The sequence below is a fragment of the Nicotiana tabacum genome, chromosome 19, assembly GCF_000715075.1.
Source record: "Nicotiana tabacum cultivar K326 chromosome 19, ASM71507v2, whole genome shotgun sequence".
NCBI lineage: Eukaryota > Viridiplantae > Streptophyta > Magnoliopsida > Solanales > Solanaceae > Nicotiana > Nicotiana tabacum.
In genome coordinates, this window is record NC_134098.1 from 112,150,064 (window position 1) to 112,175,903 (window position 25,840).

Here is a 25,840-nt window from a genome sequence, read left to right on the forward strand (position 1 = left end):
TAAAAATAATACTCCGTATCAATAATACTTTAAAATTAATTTCAATTTTATTGAGAATTGCTGATTCACTTTTTGAAAGTTAAATTACTAGCACAAGAGATAATTGATTGGTAAGTACGTTTGTTTTCTCAAAAGAATAAAGAGAGACCCTTCCTTCACTGGCGAATAAAAAAGAGATAAAAACCTTGTGCATTAGAAAGCTACAACCTTTTTTCCTACATATTCGAAGTCTGATTTATGCTAAATCATTGGATTCCCCTTCTTTCTAATCCAGTGCCTCTCAGAAGATAAAAACTAATCCAAAATAATGATGACTTTCCAACAAAAATTGATTTTTGTTCAAATTCGTTTTGAGATATAGCTAATTTTTTATGTAACTTCACTTTTTGAACAAGTTCAAAGAAAATTACTCCATTAGTTATTAGTTAAAACTTGTAAATCATATGGTTAGTTAAATCATAGTAACAATTATTCTTAATACCAACAAAGATCGCGGTAGAGTGATAAGTACTCCTTCATCCTTAAACAAAGAACTCGGGTTCGAGTCTGGTGTATTGATCGTCTTTATAGCGCTTTACCCGTAATGTGAGACTTCCCGAAGTGAAGTCGAATTTAATTAGGCCACAATGCGGGTACCGGACGCCGGGTATGAAACTAAAAAATAATAATTATCCTTAATAATTTATGTCGAATAAATGACACCAAATAACCACTCTAAAGTGTTGTTATTTAGGAATTAACCAATGCAATCGTATTAGCTAATCCTTAAATAGCATCCCTTAATATGGTTGTTTGTGCACTTCGCCCATATATTTCTCCCAAAAGGAATCTTGCTTCAAATTGAAAATGGGCCTTGAACTCGCACGATGAATAAAGAGATTTTTACCCTCTTATACACTATTTGAAACATTATTACATTTCATACTCAAGTTTCAATTTAATTATATGATCATATACAATTTATCAATTATATACAAATAAGTTTTAAATGATTATCCATTTATATTATTAAGAATTGAATAAGAAATATCAGTTATTTCCTTAACCCTTTATACTTGCTCACTCTCTTTCTCTTTCTCTCTTTTGCAAAGTATAAAGATTCACTTTGCTTTAGTTGGTCATATGTATCTCTCTCTCTTGCAAAGCCTAAAGACTCATAAGGAATATCAGTTTATGATTTGAAAAGACGAATGCTCAAGGAAGTTAAAATTGCAAAGCCTCAAGATTCACTTCGCTTTAGTTGGGCTATAACATATGCAGAGACTCTAATCTCTCCTAATTCTATGTAGGATTATAAATTTTGAAGGTGTTTGACTCTCCACCATTGACAGCCATTAAAAAGTTTTGAAGCTTTGAAATCGAATTTGGGTTTTCAAAAACCATTATTTGTTTGGATTGGGTGTTGTTGCAAACAATTGGGAATATTGTTTGAAGTTTATACCTCAATTTTAAGGGTGTTTTGGCGAAGATTAGACTTGATTTTGGCTGAATTTCATATTGAAACTCGAAGAAGAAGAAGAAGAAGAAGATTAAGAAGAAAAAGAACACATGACATATAATATACTTACGAATTTGTAGTAAAGTTGTATTATAATTGTATATAAATTGTATTCTGTTATAGTTATAGATATTTTTTATTTGAATATTATATGAAAGTTGAAAAATAGTTGTATAATGTATGAAACGTTATATAAAATTTGTATTTAAGTCATCAATACTATCTTTTTACATAAAGTTGTTGATATGAAATTGTATTAAGAGAGTAAGTTTTGATTGGAATTATAGAGAGGAAGAAACACACACCACAGATAAAATATATACAAAAGACATATTGTATAAAATTTATATAAAATTTTTATTTGTGTTGTATGTATTGTAGTTGTATTTAACTAGGTAGAAATAATGTATGAAAGTTATAGATAAATTTTAAATAAGTTGTATAATATATAATTAGTTGTATGAAATTTATTTTTATTATGTATAAATCGGATACAAAATATACAAAAGACATATTGTATAAAATTTGTATTTAAGTTGTATGATATTGTAGTTGTATTTAACTATGTAGAAATAATGTATGAAAACTGTAGATAAGTTGTATAATATATAATTAGTTGTATGAAATTTATTTTTACTATGTATGTTGTTGTAGATATTCAAATTTGCATTAAATTTGTACGAAATTTATTTTTAATTTGTATGTTGATCTACCATACATTATTTTTTTTCTCAATTGATTTATTAAGGAAAGAAAAGTAGAGAATGATGAAAAGAAATATGCATTTTAACATGTTAATCAAAGTTTATTTAATCAAATATTTTGGAACATAATAATAGTGGTAATAGACCTATTAATCCAAGTGAAGCCATTACTTTCCTTTTTATACTGTCCACCTTTATATTCTCCAAGGATCATAAGTAACTGGAAGTAGTCTCACGATGTCAAATCCAAATAACCTCCCAACTATGGAAGGAGTAGTACCGTTACTGTCTTTCAAATTTTAAGGGCCTATTTAGAATTTCCAAGAACTATGGGGGTGCAGAAAGTGATTCCACTAAGTAAAATCGTGGGGTACAAAGTATATAACTTTCCAAGAAGAGGCTTCAGTTGCAGGCAGCAATGGAAGCTGAGAAGAGGGTTGCGTCCAACAAGAAAGCTGAAAATTACAGAGACAAGAAGATGACGATATTTCAATATTGAGTTCACAAAACAAATTGCAAATTATGTATTCGATAACAGAGAAGAACAAGGAGAACCAGAAAAAAGAAGGGGTTTCGTTAGGGTCCGAGCAGAATTGGTAAGATTGAATTTAATTTGAAATCTGCTAAAACTTTGAATCCGCTCAATTATGTGTTTTCCTTTTTTGTAACAGAAATTTCGTTTGTTATGGCTTAAAATAGGTAATACACAGCAGGAAGAAGTATTATTAAGAGAGAAACGAAGAGAAAAGAGGAAACAAATATAACTAAATCTTCTAATTTAAGACACTAATAATGGATTGTATATAAATTATAAGTAATTCTTGTTTAAGACGTATGATATACAAAATTAGGAAAATATTTGATAAATAATTTTTAAATATTATACGGAAAACAAAAAATTCATGAATAAAGCTTTACTTCAGTGGGAGTGTCGCCCCAACGACATTCGTTCAAATGCACTTATGGAGTTATGGTCCAGAGTGTATATTATATCGTGCATTATGGTGGTCCCTCTTTTCCTATTTAATGACTATCCTGTCATTTTTTTTCTCTCTCAAAATTTTTCTAGTTCTTGCACCAACTCCTAATTACTACAGTAATAACAAAAAGTTTTAACTATCACTTTAATCTTGTGCCCAGTTAAACCAAAACATTTTAAAAAGTTATAACGATTAAGAAACTATCTTTATTTTCATTTTCATTTTTGTTTTAAAATGTTAGGTTGCTTTAAAAGAAAAAGGCCCAAAATCTTTGGGGCTTGGGCCGAAAAGTTGGAGATGGCCAGAGGAGACCGGCTTCCACTCTAGCCCGATTGCACAATGATCTCATAAAACCGGAGGAAGTTTATAAATACCTACTTTTGACCGTCATTGAAGTTATACACACATACTATAAAATATACTCACTCGGATATGAAAATTCTTCTCTCTTCAATGCAACTGAAGTTCTTATATCTTTTCAATGTCATTTCAAAAATATCGGGTGTTAAAGTAGTTTTATCTCTTCAATACAACTGAAGTTTCTCTATCTTTCCAATGCAACTTCAATAAATCGAATCTTAAGTAGTTCTATCTGTTCAATGCAACTTTAGAAATCAGATCTTAAGTTCTTTATTTTTCCAATACAACTTCAGAAAAATCGAATCTTCAGTAATTTTATCTCTTGAATGCAACTTCAGATATCGAATCTTAAATTCTGAAATATGTTTGTTCTTTGAATTTCAACTATTCAACATATGATTCAATGCCCAAATCTACTCTAAATGAACTTAAATTTCAAATATAACTTTCAAATGTCATATAAAACAAACCACAATCATCAAATTGTCAAAAGAACAACAAATCTAACAAAACTCATTTTGCAATTGAGAAGAAGAAAAAGAAATATAAGCACAACCTACAATGGTATTCTGCAACTAAGAAGAAGAAGAAAAAATAATCTGCTTTTGAGATACATGGGACATGAATACATAGTAAAAGAAAGCAACAACGAAGTTCCTATGCTGGGTCTCAGTTCTGAGTAGGCCTTGTGCGCTCCAATTTTAGGATTGTTTATAGGGGTTTTATCACTTTTAGCACGCGATAGAAACTATTTGCATTTGGTAGCCGAAAAAGTATATAAATTTTGTATATATATATATATATATATATATATATATATATATATATATATATATATATATATATATATATATATATATTTCGGCTATTATTCTGAGAGCAGCTATACAGTGTCATTTTTTCTATATAAATCGGGTATCAGTTAAACTTTTTTTAAAAGTGGATAATTGGATCGCAAAAGGGAGTGATATATATATACATATACAAAAAATATATAAAAAATATATATTTTTCGGCTATTATTCTGAGAGCGGCTATACAATATCATTTTCCCTATATAAATCAAGTATCAGTTAAACTTTTTTTAAAAATGGGTAATGGGCTCGCAAAAGGGAGTGAGCTGTGCGATGAACCTACTGATATACTACCCAAGAATCCTCTTCTTTCTTTCCTTTCTCGGGGAATGAGCACACCTTCAACTAGTCACCAGTGCCCAGATTTTCTGTCTCTGTCAGCTTATAACCTCGCTCCTGACTATTCATATTCACGGATTATTCATAATCAAGGCTATAACCTCCTAATCAAGGAGTGGAATTCTCTGCTCCCCTCGGAAAACTTCATTGCTTTGACCATCCTCAATGACCTGAGGGTGCTACTAGCCTTCAAAGAAGAGAAATTGACTGGAGATAGGACAATCTGCCTTCTTACCCGAGGTCCAGGTATTCCGTCCCCAGAGAGAGAGCGTGCCAAAGCCCGATGAATAGACAAAGGATGGACAGTCCTTCCGTTCAGGGAAGAGAAAGGGGGGAAGTCCTTGGCATTCCTGTCTTTCTGTCAAAAATACAATAAACATAGAAGAGAAAAAGACCGGTGTCCTCCCGGAGGTCTAGCCAGTGAAGGCCAACTTAAGTACTGAACTAGCTTACTTAACTTAATAGGCTTGCAGAGGAAAGGCCTAGCCCTTAGAGCCGTACCACCAAGAAGAAGATCAGGGGAATCTCTACCATCAGGCTTCGAATCTGAGGTTGAGGTCTAGCCTCTCTTTTCAGTGAAAGTTGAGCTCGTCGGATCTGCTGCCCGTGACGTGAGTGATCGTTGACCCTGCCCCTTCTTATTGCTATTTGTGACATTGAGTGCTTAAGTGAGATCAGTGGTCTGGCAGGTCCTTAGACGTTGGCACTTATAGTCTAGTCTACTCGGACCTCTACTAGGGCTAGAGCTAGCAGGAAAAAGAAAAGACTTAGCCAAAAAGAAGTAAATAAGAAAATGCTCCACGCTCTACCTTCTGTCCTCCTTAAACTAGGCTTTCTTGCATAGTAGCCTACCTTTGGTCTCAGGTTCGCTACTTTCTAGCCTAGAGCTGACCCTGGCTGTGATCAAGAAGTCTGCAGCTAATTCTAGTTTCGTGGTCGCCGAAGGATTGAGAGATAAAAGGAATGCTCTGTCTAACCGCAATGCTTGTCTGGCCTCTCCAGACAAATTGAGAAATTCTGAGAGAAATTTATCCTTCGTTCTATCTTTTTTTTTTTCCTGAAAGGCGGGTCTTCCTAGTGGACTCGTCGCCATTAGGCAGTCATCTTTGATCCTGATTGGGCGACCTTTCTGATCCTGAAACAAAGAGAGTTCGACTCTTTTGCTCATTCAGGTGAATAAATTCCGTGAAGACGACGGGAGATGCCGCCTGCTCTTTCCGTTCCTTCTCTTTCGGAGTGGAGCACTCCTCTTTGTTCTCTTCCTTTCTTTCTAATAAAAGCTTGGTATGTGTTCTGAGTGAGCCTTCACGTGACGTGAACGATACCTATGAAGTGGAATCCCTTTGTCTTGGCTTCCAACTCATAAGGGAGTTGCATTCTGAGGGACTCAAAATATCCACAGCTATTGTCAAGCTTGGGCATACTAAGCAATGACCCAATTGAGACCGTGGCTACACCTTGATAAAACAGTGGTGATGTGGTTAACCCTGGATATGTGGCTCTTCGATAGGGGAAGGACCATGCTAGTCATTTGAGTGTGTGGTGTGTAGTGGGTGCGTCTTAGTATCTTCTTACTACGAAAAATAAATGAGAAAATATATGATTCTCGTTCTCGAAACTCCACTCTTTTTATCTTTCAAACCAGGAGGATTGGCATTTGGCCAAGATGTGATCTATCTCTTTCCTTGGCCTTCTTTCTATTTAGATCCTCGTTCGTGATCCCAGCCCTGGAATCACTTCACTCTTTATTCAAGAGAATAATAAAGTAAAGAAGAGATTCAAGACAGAACTGTGAGCAGGGATATTTAGCTATTTAGCCTTAGAGAAAGGCTGACATGAGAGCCCTAGTCCCTTACTTTTAGAGAAGAAGGACAACTCCGTTCATGATTCCCGGGTGGGGATCGCTTCATTCCTGCGCCTGTAGAGTCTTCTTGCATCTTTCCTTGAAAATTAACTAAGCAAGAACAGAAGCATCCTTGAGCGAGAACTAGAACAGATAGGACGAATATGCGACCAGATAATGAGATGGGAGGCATGACTACCGTGCTCTTATGCTGAAAAGTACCTCTTATCCGCCGTAAAAATGTGTGAGAATTGCAATGCAAGCGGCGAAACTGCAGCAACAGCCCCTCTCCTTACAGTCAAGTGGCTGAACGCAAAAGCCTTGTTATTTATAGGAGAGATTAGGTAGATGAGGCAAGGAAGGGATCAAGGAAAGACCCGCCAAGAATTCAATGTTCGATGATAGAATCTTTGGAATCGTTAGCAAAAAGAAAAGTCGACCTTTTCTTTAGCACGCTTTTTTACATTTCAGTTCAGATACCTTGCTCGACTTGCGCCTTTACACGTTCGACCGCTCCCCCATCCCACCTGGCCCATTCTAGTGGGGAATAACCTCAATCCGTAGAAGCTGCATCCTCAAGGGCTGAGTGATTATGCAGTGATCAAGATATCAACCACATAAATAGGTAGTAAAATGGTTATGGACCCACGATAACGAAAAGTAAGTGATGCGTCGGACTTAAAAAATCTTAGGCCAAACTAAATGTTGATCAATGAAGACAAGAAAGATTTTAAGTGTAGACAACTACTTGTACTTGAAATTCCATTCCTTTATCCGGTGGGTGGGTTTAGAGCCAGTTAAGCCAATAGCATATCCAGCAAAAGCTTCGGTAACACTAGCTACATCAGTAGATCATTGATTAGCATACCTCCTCTGAATAGTCTATGTGGACCCTAGTTTCTATTATTATTAATTCTAATTAATCGAGTAATGCATACAACCTTGACTCTCTTAAAGAGCAAGAGGTTTAGCGTCAACTCATTCAATGAATATTCTTTCATTCACCACACAGATGAATCCTTCTTTGTATTTTCTAGTGGACAATCATTTGTCTAAAGAGAATAGACGTATAGAAGCTCTCTCTCATAACAGAATGAAAGCAAGGAAGAACAAAATGAGCGCTTACCCTATCAACCGAAGCTACAATCCTAAAATCAGAAACTCCTAAATTAAAGAACTACAGGAAAGGTAATATACTGAGCTAGCCTCCCGTTATGCACCAATGCTTGAACAGGACCGTTAACCTTTACCAAAAGAAAGAAGAGCTATTTTTCAGTTTCCTATGCGCCTCGACTTAAGTTTCCGCTGTAGGATTGAGTGAGGTGACGAGAGCTGAAGCCAAGGTTCCTTGCTACGCTCCATAGATGTTCGTACGATTCTTGTGGATTTTGGGTGTGTTTGAATTCATCCTCTCATAAGCTCTTCACTGAAGGATTGTCCACCTTATCAAGTTTCTCTACCATACCCTTATAAAGTGACAACGGATGACTTCCATTACTAAATGGAAGAACTTTTCAAACTAGTTGATAGGTGTTCCCTGGTTGCACCCCACAACGGGTTCTAATTTACTAAATCACATGTATCTGTTTTCGGAACATCAAATGTAGAGTTTTTTGGGGGAGAATCACTCGGCGCGGGGCCTCCCATGTGAGTTCAGGTGATGGTCAATAACTTAGGCAGGAAATGCTGAAAAGCGGCTAACGATGCAAGAGCTCTTTTTCCCTTATACGCTCTAAAAAAGGGTATGTCGGGTTTTTGGACCCTATGTTGAGTAAGGTTCCAAACCTTCCAAAAGTGATAGGTATGTGTTGTTTCTTGGCACTCTCTTTCTATATTATGCCAACCTAAAAAGAGCGATGGAAAGTAGATTTCAGGTTCGATAGTCTCGAGAAGGTATTAGCCACCGGTGACTATACTTTTTTAAAAGCACCATTGGACGGTGGTTCCTCTCCTTCCTCTTGAACCTCGAACAAAAAATTGATCTCGCCATCAGCTCGACTAAGAGTTCCGAATTGAAAAAGTAAACTGAACTTAACTTAAGACGAAGGAAGCGAGTGCCGAAAAAAATCGCTTTCTTAAGGCTTCAAACTACTAGTCATTAAGACTACTATGAATGAAAAGTAAGGAAGTCCTTTTCTTGACTTGGCCTGCGTACATTATACCTAACCTTTTAACTTGATTTCAATCTCAATAAAGAAATGAAAGCATAACTCTTTGCTCGCTTGCAGCGTCTCTTAGTCTTTTATTTTAGCCTGCCTTGTGAATATCTCTCGGGTGTCTATGGCAGATCCGATCAGTCTCGTGATGAAGAGAAGTCTTTTCTGATGTTGAAAGGTATCATCACGACAACTAAATTTGTCCGGTAAACTACTCGGGGCTCCCCATGGTTTAGTAAAAAGGAGGGGATATTTTTTATTCATCCGGGGGTTCATTCATTATGAACTAAAAAGTGGTTGGCTGATTAGTGAGGTCTTAAAAACGTCATATAATTCATGATCGGCCATTCCATTTTTGGTTTTAGCAAGTAGGCGACGCAAATCTATGCTTTCTATCTTTCAATCGGATACCAATTGCTTGGATGCATTTGAAAGCCTCGAGATGACTTGCAGAATAAATTCTTTCTAGGTTTGTCTTATGTCTCCGAAACAAACGGTCCATTTATTGATGGGCGAACGACGGGGATTGAACCCGCATGTGGTGGATTCATAATCCACTGCCTTGATCCACTTGGCTACATCCGCCCCTACCCCCGCACAGGTTGAAGTCTCTATCTACGATCAAATTCTTTCTGAACTCCCCTATGACCGCTTATCAAAGAGAAGTTTTTTCCTATACTATAGTGGCAAGTCTATTGTTGTGTTTCGGAATTAGGGGAAACAAAGCTTCAATAAGTAGAAGCTTCCTGGCAAAGCTTCAAACAAAGAGGTTGGGCTGTTCACTTCATTGATTACTTTACTTAAGATTAAAGATAGGGGTCGGGCGGGCAGTGAAGGCTCATTTAGTAGACAACAAGCGAGCTGCAAGCACCTACTCCTATCAAAATGGGAAGCAGTAAGCAGAACTTGAACTTGAAGAAGCGAGCCTCTATCAGAGAAAGCCATTGCGCGCTAGCCCCTTGTCTTGTATAGAGTGGAAAATCTGCGCACCCCTAAACTACAAGCTTTCTTCGAAGCCCCTACAACATGGGCTCATTCGACTAATCAGTAATCCCTGGGCCTACCTAACACAGATATCCCTAAAATAGGGGATTGGTTGATCGTAAAGCTTAGGCAGGAGTAGGACATTCCATACAAATCTTTCTGATCCGGTAGCTGGTGGTCCTCTCCTTAGAGTCAAGTGGCTTTCAGCTCCTTTCAAATCCCATTTTTCATCGATAGGTAGGGTGAATTCTAAGGTTCCTTATTCCGATTGTAAAGCGGAAGAAGAGGGAGAATGGGCACAACCCCACTAGCAGTCCGCATTTCCGACCCGTAAGGAATGGAAAATGAAAGAAGAATCTGTGTGCACTATTTATGGAGTGGAGTGACTATCCTTAATCTCCTTTTCCCTATCTCCCCCTTTTTTGCCTTCAGCTATTACCGGTGGCAAGGCTTGGCCCAACATTGGATTTGTTTGAAAACTACCAAGGTGGCATTCATTCAATCAAATCTTTTATGCCTATGCCAGCCCAAACTAATTTACTTTTTTTGGAAAGGAAGGAATGCAGGGAAGAAGTCTTTCCTTTACACTGGTTCTTGAAAGCTATCAATCCCCGCTTCTCCCTCTCGCATCGGTTCTGCATCATATGATGAGCTCATGCAAAAACTTTCTCTTTTATTGGAGCCCGATAGGTAGGCTATTATATTGAGTCGAAAGCCTACCAACGCATAAAGGTTCTGATTCGAGCGAGAGCCCAAACGGGTGAGGCGAGAAGATCTTGATCGAAAGCTCCACTGTTCTGAATAGTGAGAAAGACTTTTTGAAATTCAATCAAATCGATTGAGAATCTCATCATCTGTTAGGTGGGCCAACCGACCGACCGAGTTGGGCTGGGTGTCCATGTCACAAAATCTTTCTCTAGCCAAGAATCCCATTATTGATCGAATCGGGGCGAATCCAATTCACTGGCAAAAGAAAAATCTATCATTTTAACACTCAGAAAAAAACCTAGAAAAGAGGAAGAGTCACTAAGACAAGAGAGCTATAGGTAAGCAAGCAAGAAGGATAGGTGCAAAATGGTGAGGCAAGGGGCTCTCCATCTCTAGGAATATTGTGTCCAGGATCTGGTAATCTAAGCCTTGCTTCTTCTGGTCGGCTCGTATTAGCCTGTTGTTTATTACAGGTAGTCATTCCCCCGTCCTTTACTCTTTTCAAGGGTACTTTTTTCTTAAGTCACGGTCATGTCTTGCCTCCCCAGTATAGTGACTGCTTCCATGTTTTTCCCGAATTTCATCAGTTCTAGGTTCAAGTGCCTGTTCATCCATCTTCATTCCAAACAAAGGCGAACATCTCCATTGAGTGACTATAATTGCTATGGTTTACAGTCAATAGTTCTTAACCAACCTTTTTTTTATTAATTAATATTAATTAATTCATTATTATATTATGTCTTTCTTTCTGAAGGGCTTGCGATTTATTACACCAAAGGCTTTCAGTGAACTATTGAAGCTATCGAGAGAGTACCAAATGCTGATGGTGACGAAAGTTACCGACTTTCGGTGGACGCGGAGCCAACGAGTTCAGTCGAAGAGCGTAACGAGTGTAAGGTTATAGAAGCCTTCGCTAACTTTGATAGGCATAGCATTGCAAGCAAATAGAGCAGAGAGTTTACCCTTTCTTTCTATTAGAGTCGCGAGCTTGTTGTAGTCGATCCTAAGGGGAGAACCTTGCTGCTTACTTGCTATATCCCCGCGTCCTTGCACGGCTTGTTCTTCGAGCCCTGCTTCTCCCTTCCCCCTCTCCCCGTTCCTACCGTCCAAAACAGGCCTATGGAGTATAGCCAAGTGGTAAGACATCGATTTTTGATACCGGCATGCAAAGGTTCGAATCCTTTTACTCCTGATTATGAACACCCGATCGGATCTGTCAAGAACGAGCTGACGACTACAAGGAAAGCAACTGACTGCAGTCCCCGAGCCTGCAAGCCAAAAAAAGTTTGACTTGAACCTACCTTTTCTAAGAGAAGAGAGAGTAGGGAAAGACAGATGACAGAAAGAAATCCTTCCAACCGCGGAATTGAACACAAGACTGACTTCAGCCATGTTCTTTTATCAATCTCCTGGCCCTTGCTTAACTCCTTGTTCCGTAAACCGGTCGCTGGTAGATCTTATCGGATCCCGGACACGCGAGAGCCCAGCCCGGGAGGAATGCATGGTTCCTTGGCGCTTCATGGGACGGACGTTCGCAGTCTTCCTCTATCTAATCTAACCCTACCTCATTCGCCCAGGCCTGTCGGTACAATAAGAGAACGGGGGAGCTAATCTTCTTGCTTGTGCAGGCGAGGACCGCTCGGCTAGGGTGCGCTAGAGGAGCTGAAAGCCACTTGACTCTAAGGAGAGGAGCTTTGAGTGACATTTTTCTTTGCTCTTCGACAGCCCTAACAAGTCACCTGAAGCTATGCCCTTTGCTTTGCCCCGTCCTGTCTTCCTCCAGTTGCCCCCACCCAATAGCCAATAGGCCGAAAAAGGTTGCAGTCAATTGACCTTCCCGTTATCATCAAACAAAAGACTACCATACACGCATTTTGATGACAAGCTACCCTCACCTACCTCATCTATAGGCATTTCTATCCGCCCGCGCGCGAGATCAGATCGACTACTCTACTACCATCATTCCAAAGGTTTTTTTATTCAAAAGGACGGAGAATAAATAGCTTATTCATAATCTTATAGGCCCCGCACCGCTTCATTCAATTGCTCTGTCATAAAGAAAGGGAAGGAAATCTTTTTTTGATCAATTGCCTGAACTTGCCTTTCTTTCTTTGCCAGGAGGGGTAGCCCAATCACTAATAGATCTCTCAACGGGAGCCTAATTCTGTCTAGAGGAAATAGCTTCGGTGGATTCGGTTGATTAAGTCGTTGTGTCTGTCGATACCCACCTGCTCGGAGTGCGGGTAAGGTCTCACCTGTTAATTGTGTCGTTGCATGATTTTTGGTAGAGCCCCCACCTCCCACGGCTACAGCCAGCACCAGGATCCTAGAAAGGTATAGGCACCCGTTCATTCAGTTAATGAAGTTGCAGTCGGTTCTGATGATTATGCCGTTTCAAGTGGATGTTCAGTTAGTTCAACGATAGATATAGTCGATGGGGTGGAGGTTCTGCAGATACTCGTCTAGCTCCTCATTGCCTCAACCTTCCCCGTATGCTCCCTGCTCTGCCAGTGTGACAACAGTCCAAATCATTTGACGCTTCTTCTCACTGAGCAGCCCTCAACTTCCACTTCAGGTTCGGGGAGCTCCGGCAGGGGGACTTGAGTCTCAGCAGAACCTTCCCTTTTCTTCTCTATCCTTTCCCTCATCTCCCGGGCCTCAACCAAATTTGCTCCATTTTGCTTAGTTGGGGAGTGGAGGTACCCTCGAATGGTGTATGGGCTGTGATATTTGTGGTAGCGGGGGTAGAACTCAAAAGGCTGGCCAAGGTTATGTCCTTCCGAGCAGACGAGGTCGGCTCGATGATCGAGGGCTTGCGTGGAGCCAACATTGCGACCACGGGCTTGGACGTCACTTCAATATTTTTCTACTTTTTTGAGGCCCGAGTGAAGGCATATATGTCGAACGGATTCACAATAAACAAAGGCGATTGAAAAACATAAAAAAAAAGAAATGGGGCTTACTCGTGACGATATCGGGCAGGGTGTCATAGAAAGATGTTTGGGGTAGTGGCTGTAAGTTCGAAGGCATTTTTCTTATTCGAGTGAGGATGTGAATAAGTAGAAAAGAAAATAATTAGGCTTTGAACTTACCTTCTCTGGATGGAAGGGGTGAACAGGATAAGTGATATGCGAAAAGCGATATGCTTTACACGTCCGCTTCCAGGACGTCACGCCCACACGTCTCCTGACTGTAATGGTTGGGCTTGGCTCTGCTCGCCGGTTGTGCTGCGTGAGCCTCCAGATGCCTCTATGCAAGCGAGGGTTTTCGGGGTAATCGCCGTGCATCCTTCCCATGCTTCGTGACAACGGCGGTACCCCAAAACAAAGGGGCCAGTCTTCGTCGTGCCGGGATATCCCGGTCCGGATGCCACGAAAATTTAGGGAAGCCTTTTTCTTAAAAGACTTTCTGCGACCGGTGATAAAGAGGACGTCTTTAGGGCTTAAAGGAACACCTTTCTGTTTCATATTGAGTCCTTAGAGATGCGGCCCACTTGGTGTCGGATCAGCTCGACAGGTCACTCAATAGTCTTTCGCGGAGTATCCCCTGTTTTAGTGAACCCTGGGAGTTGTCGGCGGCGCGACGATCTTTATTCCAAAGGTTTACCGAGGTGAAGCTTTTGACAAGTATTCTTTTATTTATTTGTAGGTTTCTCTACTTCTGGCTCTTCCGAGGGCCTTTGTTTGAGGTGAGGTTCTATAGTTTGATGGTTACTTATGTTCTCCTCTCCCCATCCCCGGTAGCTAGGAAAGATTTCTAAATATATTTCCTTCATTCCGTTCAGGGGCACTCTAAAGGCTTTGCAACCTTCAGAGCTGGTTGACAGGCGTCTAGTCAGTCCCTCTCGCTCTTTGATAGACATCTTTCGGTTCTCGGTTTCATCCGACGAACAACTTTAGGTCTTTATTTGGTGTCCTATCCTTCCTTGCGAATTCCCGATTTCTGAAGGAGTAGCTGCCTGTGTCTCTGGCTCTGGGAGAACTTTACCTATAGCTAACCTAGAGAGCTTTACTTTAAGATAGCTCGGGCAGACACTCTTCTTCGAAAAGAGGAGTTGCTTGCCTTACCACACCAATCACCTTAGCACGGGAAGTTCTAGCAATGGGCAGCTAGGCAAAGGAATATTATATAGCAATTTCATATTCATTTGATAAAAGATTGTGGATCTGTTCTTAGTGAAGACAACCGGATTGGGACGATCAGGTCGGTTGAGGGCAGCAACACACCAATAGGTGGATTGCCATTCTTATACTGTTTGGGTAAAGGGCAGGAGCGCTCTTTCCCTCTCACCAGTACTTACTATAAGGGTGGGGCAACCGGTTAAAACCAAATATCCAACAATCGCTTTCCTTAATGGCTACCCGCTTTCAAGTGAACTGAACTCTTGGACTGGTTGAAAGGGAAATGGGAAACTGTATAAGGTATTTTTCACTCATTTACGGGATCAGTGTCAAAGGAAAGGATTGTTGCACTCTCTTGCTTGAATGTATTGACATTTATGTATGCTTGTTCATTCAGGATTCTTCTATCTATATTTAGAACTAAACTGGATCAACTACTACGGCTTTTAGCCTTTGGAACCTGTGGAACCCTAAAGTCACTTGCCCGTTCAAACTCTTCTGTCCATCCCATCTAAAACCCTTGAATCAGTGAATCCGGGGACATAGACCTAGCCCATGCTTTATTTAAACAGCTAAGATAAGGTCTAAGACCGTCTCTTATTTTCCACATCCTCATTCCTCCTTCTTTCTGGATACTTAAGCTTCTAATGCTACGGAACTAGCTTTCCCAATCAATCAATTTAAATTAATGTGTAGGAACCTGCCCTCATCGAACTGAATGTCTACCCTTCCCGCATTTGAAGACAGACTAATGTTTAAGACCTCCTGCTTTCATGGAGATCCTTTTTTCTCTGACCGTCGGAGATTACCCATATATGGATGAATAACCATGAAGTTCAACAATCTTTTGAGGTAGGGGAGTTGACTGACTGACAAGGAACTGACAGAAGGGGAAAAGAGGAGTGAAACCATTCGACGGAGTTGGAAAGGACTTCGCTAATCATAATAAGGTTGGTCTCACCTTCGTCCGGGTACTCGAACGAGGTATTTTGTGCTTGCCCTATTAAGAGTCTCTTCCATTCTCTCTTCACCAGACAGATAGACAAACAGACAATCCGATAGATAGATTATGGCTTCCTCATTATCAGCAAGCTCCCACAGGTGATGAACTGCTTCTGATTTCTTCATTCGGTTTGTAGCCATACCGTATAGAGTGAAAAATTCCTTTTAATGGGAGTAGCTATATTCAAGCAAGCATTCCAGCGAAACGATCCTTTGACAATGGGCTCTGCCCAACATTGGGATTGACTTTTGAGGAAAATAAAAAAAAAAGATCTTTTTGAATCTGATATTGGATAGGCTAAGCTAGGTGTAGCCCACTCTCTCTACGTTTTTGCTTGAACTTGTCAAGCCCAGGTGCCTATGCGATTATTAAAGCAAGGTGCTATTGTACCAGTAGTGGAGTGGCTTGAATCAAATCGTTTGTCTAGAGAAAGTGTAGCAATAACCAAAGTGGACTCTACTAGAAAGTAAAGATGCTGTATAGGCAACTGACCTTAGAGTAGTGTATCGAACTAAAGGACAGGAGCAACCCATAATCATTGACGAAGAGGAAGGCTTGGAAAGGGATCAAACATATTGAGGATGAGCTTTCACAAAGGCCAATAGCCGATAGCTGATGTCACTAGCCTTAACTTCTTTATCTACTTGAAAGCTGATGGGAGTACGACTTTCTTCAAGGAAGTGTCCCATATGATATTATATTAGTAAAGAGCCCTTGATCCAAGATAAGTAAGCAGATATGCCTATGGCTGGAAAGATAGCGAGCGCTATTCTCAACTTAGTCTCTTAGAGGCCAGCTCGTTGTAACCCTAAAACACAGCGTTAGCAGGGTTGAGCTCCCCCTGCAGAAATACAACAAACATGGGACAGTCGGGAACGATGACCCTTCTCTAGCCTGAGGCCTAAGTTGGACTTTTTCTTTCTGCTACTTGCCACTCCGAAGTTTAGGATTTAGTTTCGAACCGATGGGATTTTTCGAATGGTAATGAAGCTTGCCATTCTGTTTATTTGGCCGAATTCGACTCTGGGCCTGCCCTTTTGCTAGCATTTTCATTATGCTGGTTCAACTACTGTTTATGCTTGAAATATCTAAACACCTGAAATCCACTCTCAGTAGATGCTGCCCCTTAAACAGTGTGAAAGGGTGGTAGGTAGAACTAAGGGAATATTCTTTTTTGGTTCGGTAATGGAATCAATAACTTTCCCGAACAGGGATATAGGAAGAAGACAATAGCCTACAAGCTTGCCAGCAGACTTGCTTGACCTATTGAAATGCCAGTATAGACTTCTGGTAAATGGTCAGCTAGCTAAAGGTCAGCTTCGGTTCTAGGCAAAGATCCGCCAGTAGCAGTTCCTATCCCAGTTCCCATTCAACATTCATTCAAAGTATTCTCCCCTTGCCATACTTCAACCAGCTGCTTTGCGGACTGCTCTTGCTCTTACTGCTCTTTCCTATACTTCTTGCTTCTGATTACTTGCCTTTCCCTCACCGTCATTGCCTTCCCGCTTGATATCTCGTTTTTCTTATCTCGTGCAATTAAAGAGAACGAGACTGGAAAGCCCAAACTGAGCCCGGCGGGAGAATGCTTACCGATACCGAAGCCGTTCCGCTCGTCCCTCTTTCCTTTCGAGGAGGGACTTCGCTTCACTCTCCTTGAAGAAAGCAAGTTTGCGGTTACGTAGATGATAATCGGCTTATACAAAGGTTTGTTAGTTGGAATCTTCTTCTGTCAAAATCTTTTGGGAGGCCTTGGTGGTCTCATATTATTTAAAATAGTTTAGAAAGCTATTCCTACAAGGAAAAGTCTCATTTCTTTCATCTAAAAGTTGGCTGGTCTCTTTTCATATTCAAAAAAGGAAGGCGCCGCTTTAAAGCAAGTCGTCTAGGTTCTTAAGAAAGATTTTTAGTTTTGTAAAGCGGAATTCTCCTTTGACTCGATCTTTAATTGAAGTACAGCATTATGAAAACTCTTTCAAAAATAGGGTGACCAAATAGCTCGCCCCGTACCATAAACCATACTCCCTTCATTCCAGCGTGTTACCCTATTGCATTTTTAATCTACTTCTAAAAGAACATATAGTATTTTTTTTAAGATAATAATTTAACTTTTAAATTTTTTATTTTATATCTAATGATAAGCTTTATAGCCATGTTAATATTATACGGTTTAAAATCGCAAGTTTTAAAAAATCTTATCGTTACAAAAATGTTATGATTTTTAAGGTGCAAGTTTTAAACTTTTTTTTTTTGGCCTTTCTTAAACTCAATTCCTAGTCAAATAGGATGGAAAATAAAAGAAATGAACTATATCATACTTTCTACTTGCAACAATATCCGCATAAAGGCAACTGTAAATATCATATCGCTTTTGTTACATGAACTGTAAATATACATTGCTAATTTTACACTATCAAATGATATCTACAGAATAATCAATTTCTTGCAATGTGATAAAAATGCAGAACCTTATACTTGAATAAAGAAAATAATAATAAAATATTTGGGAGAACAAGGATACATCTAATACAGTTTCAAGAAGAATTAAATGTACATGTTTTCTATATTAGCTACGAATTACCTATCGCAATTTTATAAGAACTAAATAAAAGGAAGTCGACAAAAATATCTGTCACGAATTTCTTTTAATTCGGAACGAATGTGAAAATCCATAATTCTCTACCATGATTTTAAATCTATGATTATTCATGTATTCTGCAACATATTCTTCCCTTGCTAATCCTGAATTTTTTGGTTAATTATAGAAATAATCTGCTCTCATGCAACCAAGTGAAGCAATATCTTCTGAGCCTGTGCATCACTTCGCGCGTCTCCTTTCAAACTGCATCCGAACTAATGATCTCAAGCTTGGGAGACTCATACACTCCCGACTGATCAAGACGGCATTAACCTTTAACACATTCCTCGCCAACCGTCTGATATACATGTACTCTAAATGCTGTTCCATAGAGTATGCGCAACAGGCCTTTAATGAACTGTCAGACAAGAACGCCCAATCTTGGAACACAATGCTGTCAGCTTACTCTAAAAAGGGTTTCTTTGAGAAAACCTTCCAGCTGCTCGATGTAATGCCTGATCCAAATGTTGTGAGCTATAACTCAATCATTTCAAGCTTAACTCATCACGGGTTCCCTAGAAAAGCTATGGGTTTTTTCAAAAGAATGCAAATTCAATGTGGGAATGAGTTCTTGATTGACGAGTTCACGGTCGTTGGCATGGTAAATACTTGTGCAGGTTTGGGTGCATTGAACTTGTTGCATGAATTGCATGGGTTAGCAACTGTGATTGGTGTGAGGTTTAATCTTGTGGTTTGCAATGCACTTATTGATGCTTATGGGAAATGTGGCAAACCCGAGTACTCTTATTCTATTTTCTGTCAAATGCGCGAGACTGATGTATTCTCGTGGACTTCGCTGTTGGTTGCTTATCTACGTGCGTCTAGAATGGCAGATGCATCCTCACTTTTTGATCATATGCCGATCAGAAATGTGGTGGCTTGGACTGCTTTGATCACAGGGTTTGCGCAAAATGGAGAAGGAGATAAGGCTTTGTGTACTTTTAAGGAAATGCTGGAAGAAGGTATTGTACCCCGTGCATCCACTTACGTTAGTATTCTAAGTGCTTGTGCAGACATACCTCTTGTAGGAAAAGGGAAGCAAGTTCATGGGCACATTTTTAGATGTACATGTTTAATTGATTTGCATAATGTGTTTGTAGTTAATGCTTTGGTTGACATGTATTGTAAATGTGGAGACATGATATCTGCTATGAGATTGTTTGAGAGGTTAGATGGGAAGGATCGAGTTACTTGGAACTCGATAATAAATGGATTTGCTCAAAATGGGAATGGAGTGATGTCTTTGTTCATGTTTGAGAAAATGATTGAAGCAGATACAACACCAAATCATGTAACTTTTCTTGGGGTTTTATCTGCCTGTAGCCACTGTGGTTTATTATCTGAAGGATTCCAATATCTTCATTCAATGGAGAGGAAATACGGTATAGTACCCGAGTTAGATCACTATGCCATCTTGATTGATTTACTTGGACGGAAGAATATGCTTGGAGAAGCTGCGGATTTGATCAAGAGAGCTCCTTGGGGAAGAGACAATATTGGAATGTGGGGCGCACTTTTGGGTGCTTGCAGGGTACATGGGAACTTGAAACTTGCTAGAAGGGTGGCAAAAAATCTATTTGAGCTGGAACCTGATAATGCTGCCAGGTATATTATGTTATCCAACATCTATGCAGCAGCAGGAAGGTGAGGTGATGCCCGCACTCTGCGAAGGTACATGGATGACAGAGGATTGGTGAAAGAAGCAGCTTATAGTTGGATTGAGATAAAAAATATCAGACATAAGTTTATCACTAAAGACAAGTCCCACAGTCGGTTAGAAGAAATAAAAGAGTTGCTTCTTAAACTTGTAGATCCAATGAAGGATGCCGGATACATATTTCAAATTGAATGCTCATACTTTCTTGTAGCTGATGCATTATCTTGACATAATTGAAATAAGTTGTAACCATGTATAACAGTTTCTAATTTAACAATTAACATGAGCTCTGGTGGTTACCTGCTTTGCTGAAAATTTGGGAAAGGAAAAGTAAGGGAGAAATTTTATTTTTCAAGATATTACTCCATCACTTACACTAAAGATAAGAAACATGATCATAAGATGTGAGGCACTGTAATTCAATCCTTGCTGCTTGAAGCTTCAGAGATATTAATGTTACGAGCAGCAGATAGATCCATCATTAACGTGCCGGTACTCACCTCTTTGGTGCACAGGTAATGTTTCTGTGCCTTGATTTAGTGCTTTTCATTTTGGTAAGAAAAATCTGAATGTTCTTTCACATGAACCTGTTAACTATCACAACCTATCATATTTTATGAACAACTGGCTTCAACGTTGTTCATTCGAAGATCCCATTCCCAGCATCCAAATGTTTCTTAAGGGAAAAATGGTATTGATGCCATTACTGCACTTCTCCTCAATCATGAGCTAGTTAAAATTCTTAAAGTTGTTAAGTGCCTCAACATATCTATATTATTAGAACTATATCCTTTTTGACAACTAATTTTCTCTGAGTCATTGCTATTGATGGTGGGTTACTAAATAGGCATTCCTTGAGTTAAGAGTGCAAAACCAGTCTGCTCAAAGTTCACTGCAGCAATATTAAGAAGCTGGGATAGCCTAAAAGGGCAAATATAAATCATGGGCTAGAATATTTAGAAGGTACGACATGGTAGAGAGACAGCTCTGAGGTATACTACCATCTCTGTTTAAATTTTTACTATGACAGTTTCTGAAGTTCTGGTTGATCCTGGTCCATCATGCCTCTAGCCTTTGCATTTAATTTTGAGAGGGAATATCCATTGTGTGGTTCACTTTTTGTATAACACTTGAAGTAACTTACCTTCCAGACGTGCAATTACCAAACTTCAACTCTTAAATACTCATTCTTCAAATGCAAAAATAACGGCTTGTTAGGTTCTCTTTAAGCGAGGCAAATTTGGTTCTTAGAGAATTGAGATGAGGATTCTGTAACAAGTAAGGGACGATTTGCTGAAGCTTGAGTAATTTAATAGTAGTTTACGTCTATTAACATTTCATAGGGATTTGATATGAGGATTTTCTAATGCATAGGACCATTTGCTGAAGGTGAGTAATTTTAATCATCGTTGAAGAATTGAGGCATCAAAAACCTATGTTATGTTCCCCGAAGCTGCCCTTGCTTGCTGTTATATCCCCAGTCAAGCATCAATTGGAAGGGTAAAAAAGCTAAATGTCTGCAATTCTTTAATGTTGCTCCTTTCCTCCATTGCTCTTCACCTCCTACAAAATCTACAATGCCGATCCCTGAGAACTAGCAGTGGTTCATGGCATGTTTGTTCCATTTTAATGATTTTTATCCATATCATCATTTATGATCCAAATGTGAACCTTTGGCCATTGACGCCGATCATTTAATCAATTTATCTAGGAGACTTTGCTCTAATCATAGACTTTATTCTTATTATTACTGTAATTCATTGTCATGTCATTTTTTGTTTTCACATCTTTGACACTTCAGATTGATAATGTGTAGCTTCAGTATTCATATTAGTGTTATCTTCACAAGACACTCCAATGGTTTAGGAATTTGGTTTCTTTTGATATATAAATCTTGTAGAAGCCTTTAAACTACCTATGCAGGACATGATATATCTCTAACATAACCCTGCTCTTGGGTTAAAGGTGTAGTCATGTATTTTTTCTTCTTTTTATTGATTTTTGTTGCTCACCTGCTTGATTCTAAGGAGCCTGGAGTGGCTCAGCAAGCTGAAGGTAGACTTGGAGGAGAGAGAGTTAGCTTAATGAGTAAAAATGGGCTTGGAGTAGAGCAAGTGGCTCAATGTGCATAATTGAAAGAGAGAAGTCTAGAGCAATGGAGTAGGCAGAGACAATGCACAATTGGCTAGATGTGGAGAGGGAACAACAGCGAAAACGGACTTAAGGGAGAAGGAACGAGAGCTAAGAAAAATCTGGCTATGACTTACAAATGAGAGAATAAGTTTACCAAAGTTTAGCTCTGGAATGTGAAATATTTGAGCATGCACACCAAAATTTAAGGTTATAACCTATAGGTGGAGTAGGCCGTGACTATAATAAATCCATTTGGTAAACCTATATACATCTTTACGCATCCTTTTTTCTCCAACTCATTCTAATAAATCTTAATTTACTTTGTAGCTCCTATTGGCTGGCTTGGAGATCATGATTCCAATAGCTGACCAATATTCTTTTTCACTTTATGGGGGTATTCATGGTAAATTGTACGTAGTTGTTTTTCTTGTACTTTTCTTTTTCCTTCAATTCTTTCAGCTGTTTGATCTAAAGAAAATGGAGTTTGTTTCTTTTCCTTATTTTCCTGTCCAAACAGCCAGATAACGAACTTGTCGATGGCCATATAGTATGGAAAATACGAATAACCTCTCCAGCTGATTGAACCTAACTTTAACCTCTGTCATGACATTGACATATGTTTTCATTGCATGCCCATTTAATCAAACATTAGGTGTCAAAGGACAATCACATATGGGTAACTAATGTAGCCACATCTAAGGCGGTTGAGCCGGTTATTTTATAAAATTTGTACCATACTAATTTTTCGGTTAGTCTATTATGTATAACCAAAATTAGACTTTTTGAAACCGTCCCAATTATGTCGGTTTCTCTATGGTATCGGTACGGTTCAGTTAAATTTTGGTATTTTTTTAAATATCATGTAAAAGTCACTAGTAGAAGTAGAACGCAATAACATACATACTTTTATATGACTTAGCAAAACTGTCCAGACATTTTTACTGTTTAAAGAGTGATGAATTGAGAAAATATGAAAGATGGTCAGAGTATAGATTCATTAACTATTCTACAACAGCGTAAAAGAAACTAAGCTGGGACAAAGAAAATATAAATCACACGAGTGGAAAGATATTAACCAAGTTGGGACTCAAGAAAAAAGTCTATAGAAGATTAAATATTCAAAAAGATAAATCTAAATCATACGAAAGGAAACATATTCAATATATTACAATTTGCTACTCATAATCGCTAGAATACTTTGTGTCTTGCTAGTGAATATGCTAAAAATAGTTTAGTTTCAGTAGGAGTAGCATAATAGGTATGGAAATTAGGATTTCGAGTTTAATTACTTGTTGGCTTGTAACCGTTTTCATTATTCTTAAGGCCAAAGGAGAAATTTAATGCTTTATTATTTTTAAACTTAATATATAAATATATTTTTCACATATAAATTTATTCGGTACGATTCAGTATTTTTTCGATTTATTTTCATAAAATAAAAACCTACCCTAATTATCAGTACAATTAGATTTATATAAAACATACGGTTTTATTTAAAAAAACCTAAAAAACGATTCGGTGCGGTACGGTTCGATCGGTTTAGTCGATTTTTAAATATTCATTGACACCCCTAGCCACATCCACGACAATTTTTTTGTTTGGACACAGAAGTGGTGGATGATACCCTTTAGATTAGTTTTCCTTTTTTAAAAAAAACTTTAGGTTAGCTAAACGCGGGGCTCTGTATTTGAAATTTGAGTATCACTTTCTTTTTAAAAAAAAAACTATCTTTATTTTGTATTTTAGTTATTCTATGATGGATTGGAAATTAAGGATTAATCTATTAACGTTTTTTTTTTCTTTTCAAATTGATAGCTATCCAAAAAAGATGTAATGATTCATGAGAAAGATGAGAGTCTAACAGTACCTTTCAGTTTTAAATCTGACGGTTCGCCATCGCATCCGTCAGGCCTTCTGAGTTCTCCTATATAAGTATGTGATGAAAAGCCATCAAAATATTATGTGACAATTCAGAAAAAGAAAAAAGAATATCCAGAGTAGAAAAGCAAGCAGCAGTGGCAATGGCAGCTCAACCAGTAATCAAAGTCGCTGCGCTCTACGGTTCCCTCCGTAAAGGCTCGTGGCATTTGTTAGATTTTAGTTTTATTGATGAAAATAATATAATTTCTCTTGGTATAGGGACTCGAGGAAAGCATCCAAGATTAGAGGAATCAATTAAAGGAACTCAAGGAAAGCATCCAAGATTGAAGGAATCAATCAAAGACAAGGAAATCAATCCGAGATTGATTGAAACGGAAAAGAAGTATCGAAGATCTTGCAAGATGATCAATCAAGTTGCTATTACTGGAAGGACCAAAAATCAAGGAGTAAATCCGGCGCTATCAAGACCTATAGAAGGAAAGGTATTAAAGTCATTTCATCAAGGAAGAGCAACGGCAAATAACCTTATTCTTGGAAAGAATCAATCTCTTTCCAAGGATCAAATCTCTTGGGTTGGCAAATCTCTTCAGCAACGGCCTCTTACAAAGTATTTATACACATCCTTAAGCCTTAGAAAAATATACTTTGATCGAACCAACTACCCTCTCTTTGTTCTACTACAAACAAATATTGTAGCTCTATTAGATCTGCTGTGTAACAAGTTAGAGAAAAAAGAGAGAAAAATACTGGTGAGACATTGTATAAAAAAAAAACGAGTGACATAGAAACCGAGCAATTGGTGTAAACCACACCATTCACGATTGTACTCCAGAAACTCATTCACTGAAAGAGAACTCCCTTGCAATCCAAGGGGACTGGACTAGGATTCACATTGAATCCGAACAAGTATAAAAATTTCGGTGTCTTTAATTTCCGCACTTTATTTCTGCATCTTAATTTCTGCTTTTCTTATTATCTCGTTATTACATCTAGTCGACTAATTAGAAAACTAGTCAACTAGTAGCTATTAAAATATAAAAATAAATAATTTACCCCCTCTTGTACTTTCAATTGGTATCAGAGCTCGGCTCACACTTTTTCTTTTGCTTAACAGCTTGTGAGAAAAGATCATGGAAAATCAAGTTATTGTCGGAGCACTCTTTCAGGAAGGAACATCGCAAGTGAGACCACCATACTTCAATGGACAACATTTCTCTCACTGGAAAGTGCGTATGAAAATATATGCAAAATCTTATGATGTCAAAGTTTGGAGAGTTATCAAAAAGGGGAATTACCCACTACCGGCTGCTGCTTAACCACCCGTTAATCCTGAAGATATAGATGAATATACTAATGAACAAATGGCAGTTGTGCAAGTTAATGCTAAAGCAAGGAATCTGCTTTATAATGCTATAAGTGGTGAGGAATACGAGAAAATCTCCAGTTGTGATACAACCAAAAAGATGTGGGATAAACTTGAAGTAACTTATGAAGGAACCAGTAAAGTGAAAGAAACCCATATCAACATGTTGGTCCATGACTACAAACCTTTCCAGATGAAAGAAGGAGAATCTATTGAAGAAATGTTTGCCAGATTTAGCAAAATCATCAGTGATCTAAAAGCTTTTGGCAAACCCTACTCAAGTGGTGATTAAGTAGAAAAATTCTGAGAAGTCTGCCCACTACTTGGCAGACAAAGGTAGTTACTCTTGAGTCACTGGATTTGAATAAATTGTCATATGATGAACTTCGTGGAGAACTTATAGCTTTCGAGAAAACTCATCTCGAGAAAACAAATCAAGAAGAGAAGAAGAAAACAATTGCTTTCAAGGCTACAACTGAAAGAACAGACAATGATATTGATGACGACCCTGAAGCTCTTCAAGAAAAAATTGCCATGGTATCAAGGAACGCGGATGGTTTAATAAGGAGATACAGGAATACAAAAAGAGGCAGAATAGCACCCAGACGAACTAGGCAATAC

At 38.6% G+C, this 25,840-nt stretch overlaps 1 protein-coding gene across 2 annotated transcripts; it reads left to right on the forward strand.

Moving 5' to 3' along the window:
• The first annotated feature begins 2,385 nt into the window (after window positions 1-2,385).
• On the forward strand, window positions 2,386-20,197 carry LOC107806159 (pentatricopeptide repeat-containing protein At2g21090-like). 2 transcript variants are annotated; one of them, XM_016630267.2, is made up of 2 exons: window positions 2,386-2,798; window positions 18,313-20,197. In XM_016630267.2, the coding sequence occupies exon 2, from the start codon at window positions 18,328-18,330 to the stop codon at window positions 19,831-19,833; it is 1,506 nt and encodes a 501-aa protein (XP_016485753.2). In that variant the 5' UTR covers window positions 2,386-2,798; window positions 18,313-18,327; the 3' UTR covers window positions 19,834-20,197. The 2 variants fall into 2 exon arrangements, with proteins under 2 accessions (XP_016485753.2, XP_016485754.2); XM_016630268.2 differs by lacking the exon at window positions 2,386-2,798 and adding an exon at window positions 4,726-5,346.
• Window positions 20,198-25,840: the final 5,643 nt, after the last annotated feature.

Excerpts from the sequence above, each read along its gene's own strand:
- LOC107806159 (XM_016630267.2), top strand. The coding sequence starts at position 18,328 with ATGCAACCAAGTGAAGCAATATCTTCTGAGCCTGTGCATCACTTCGCG.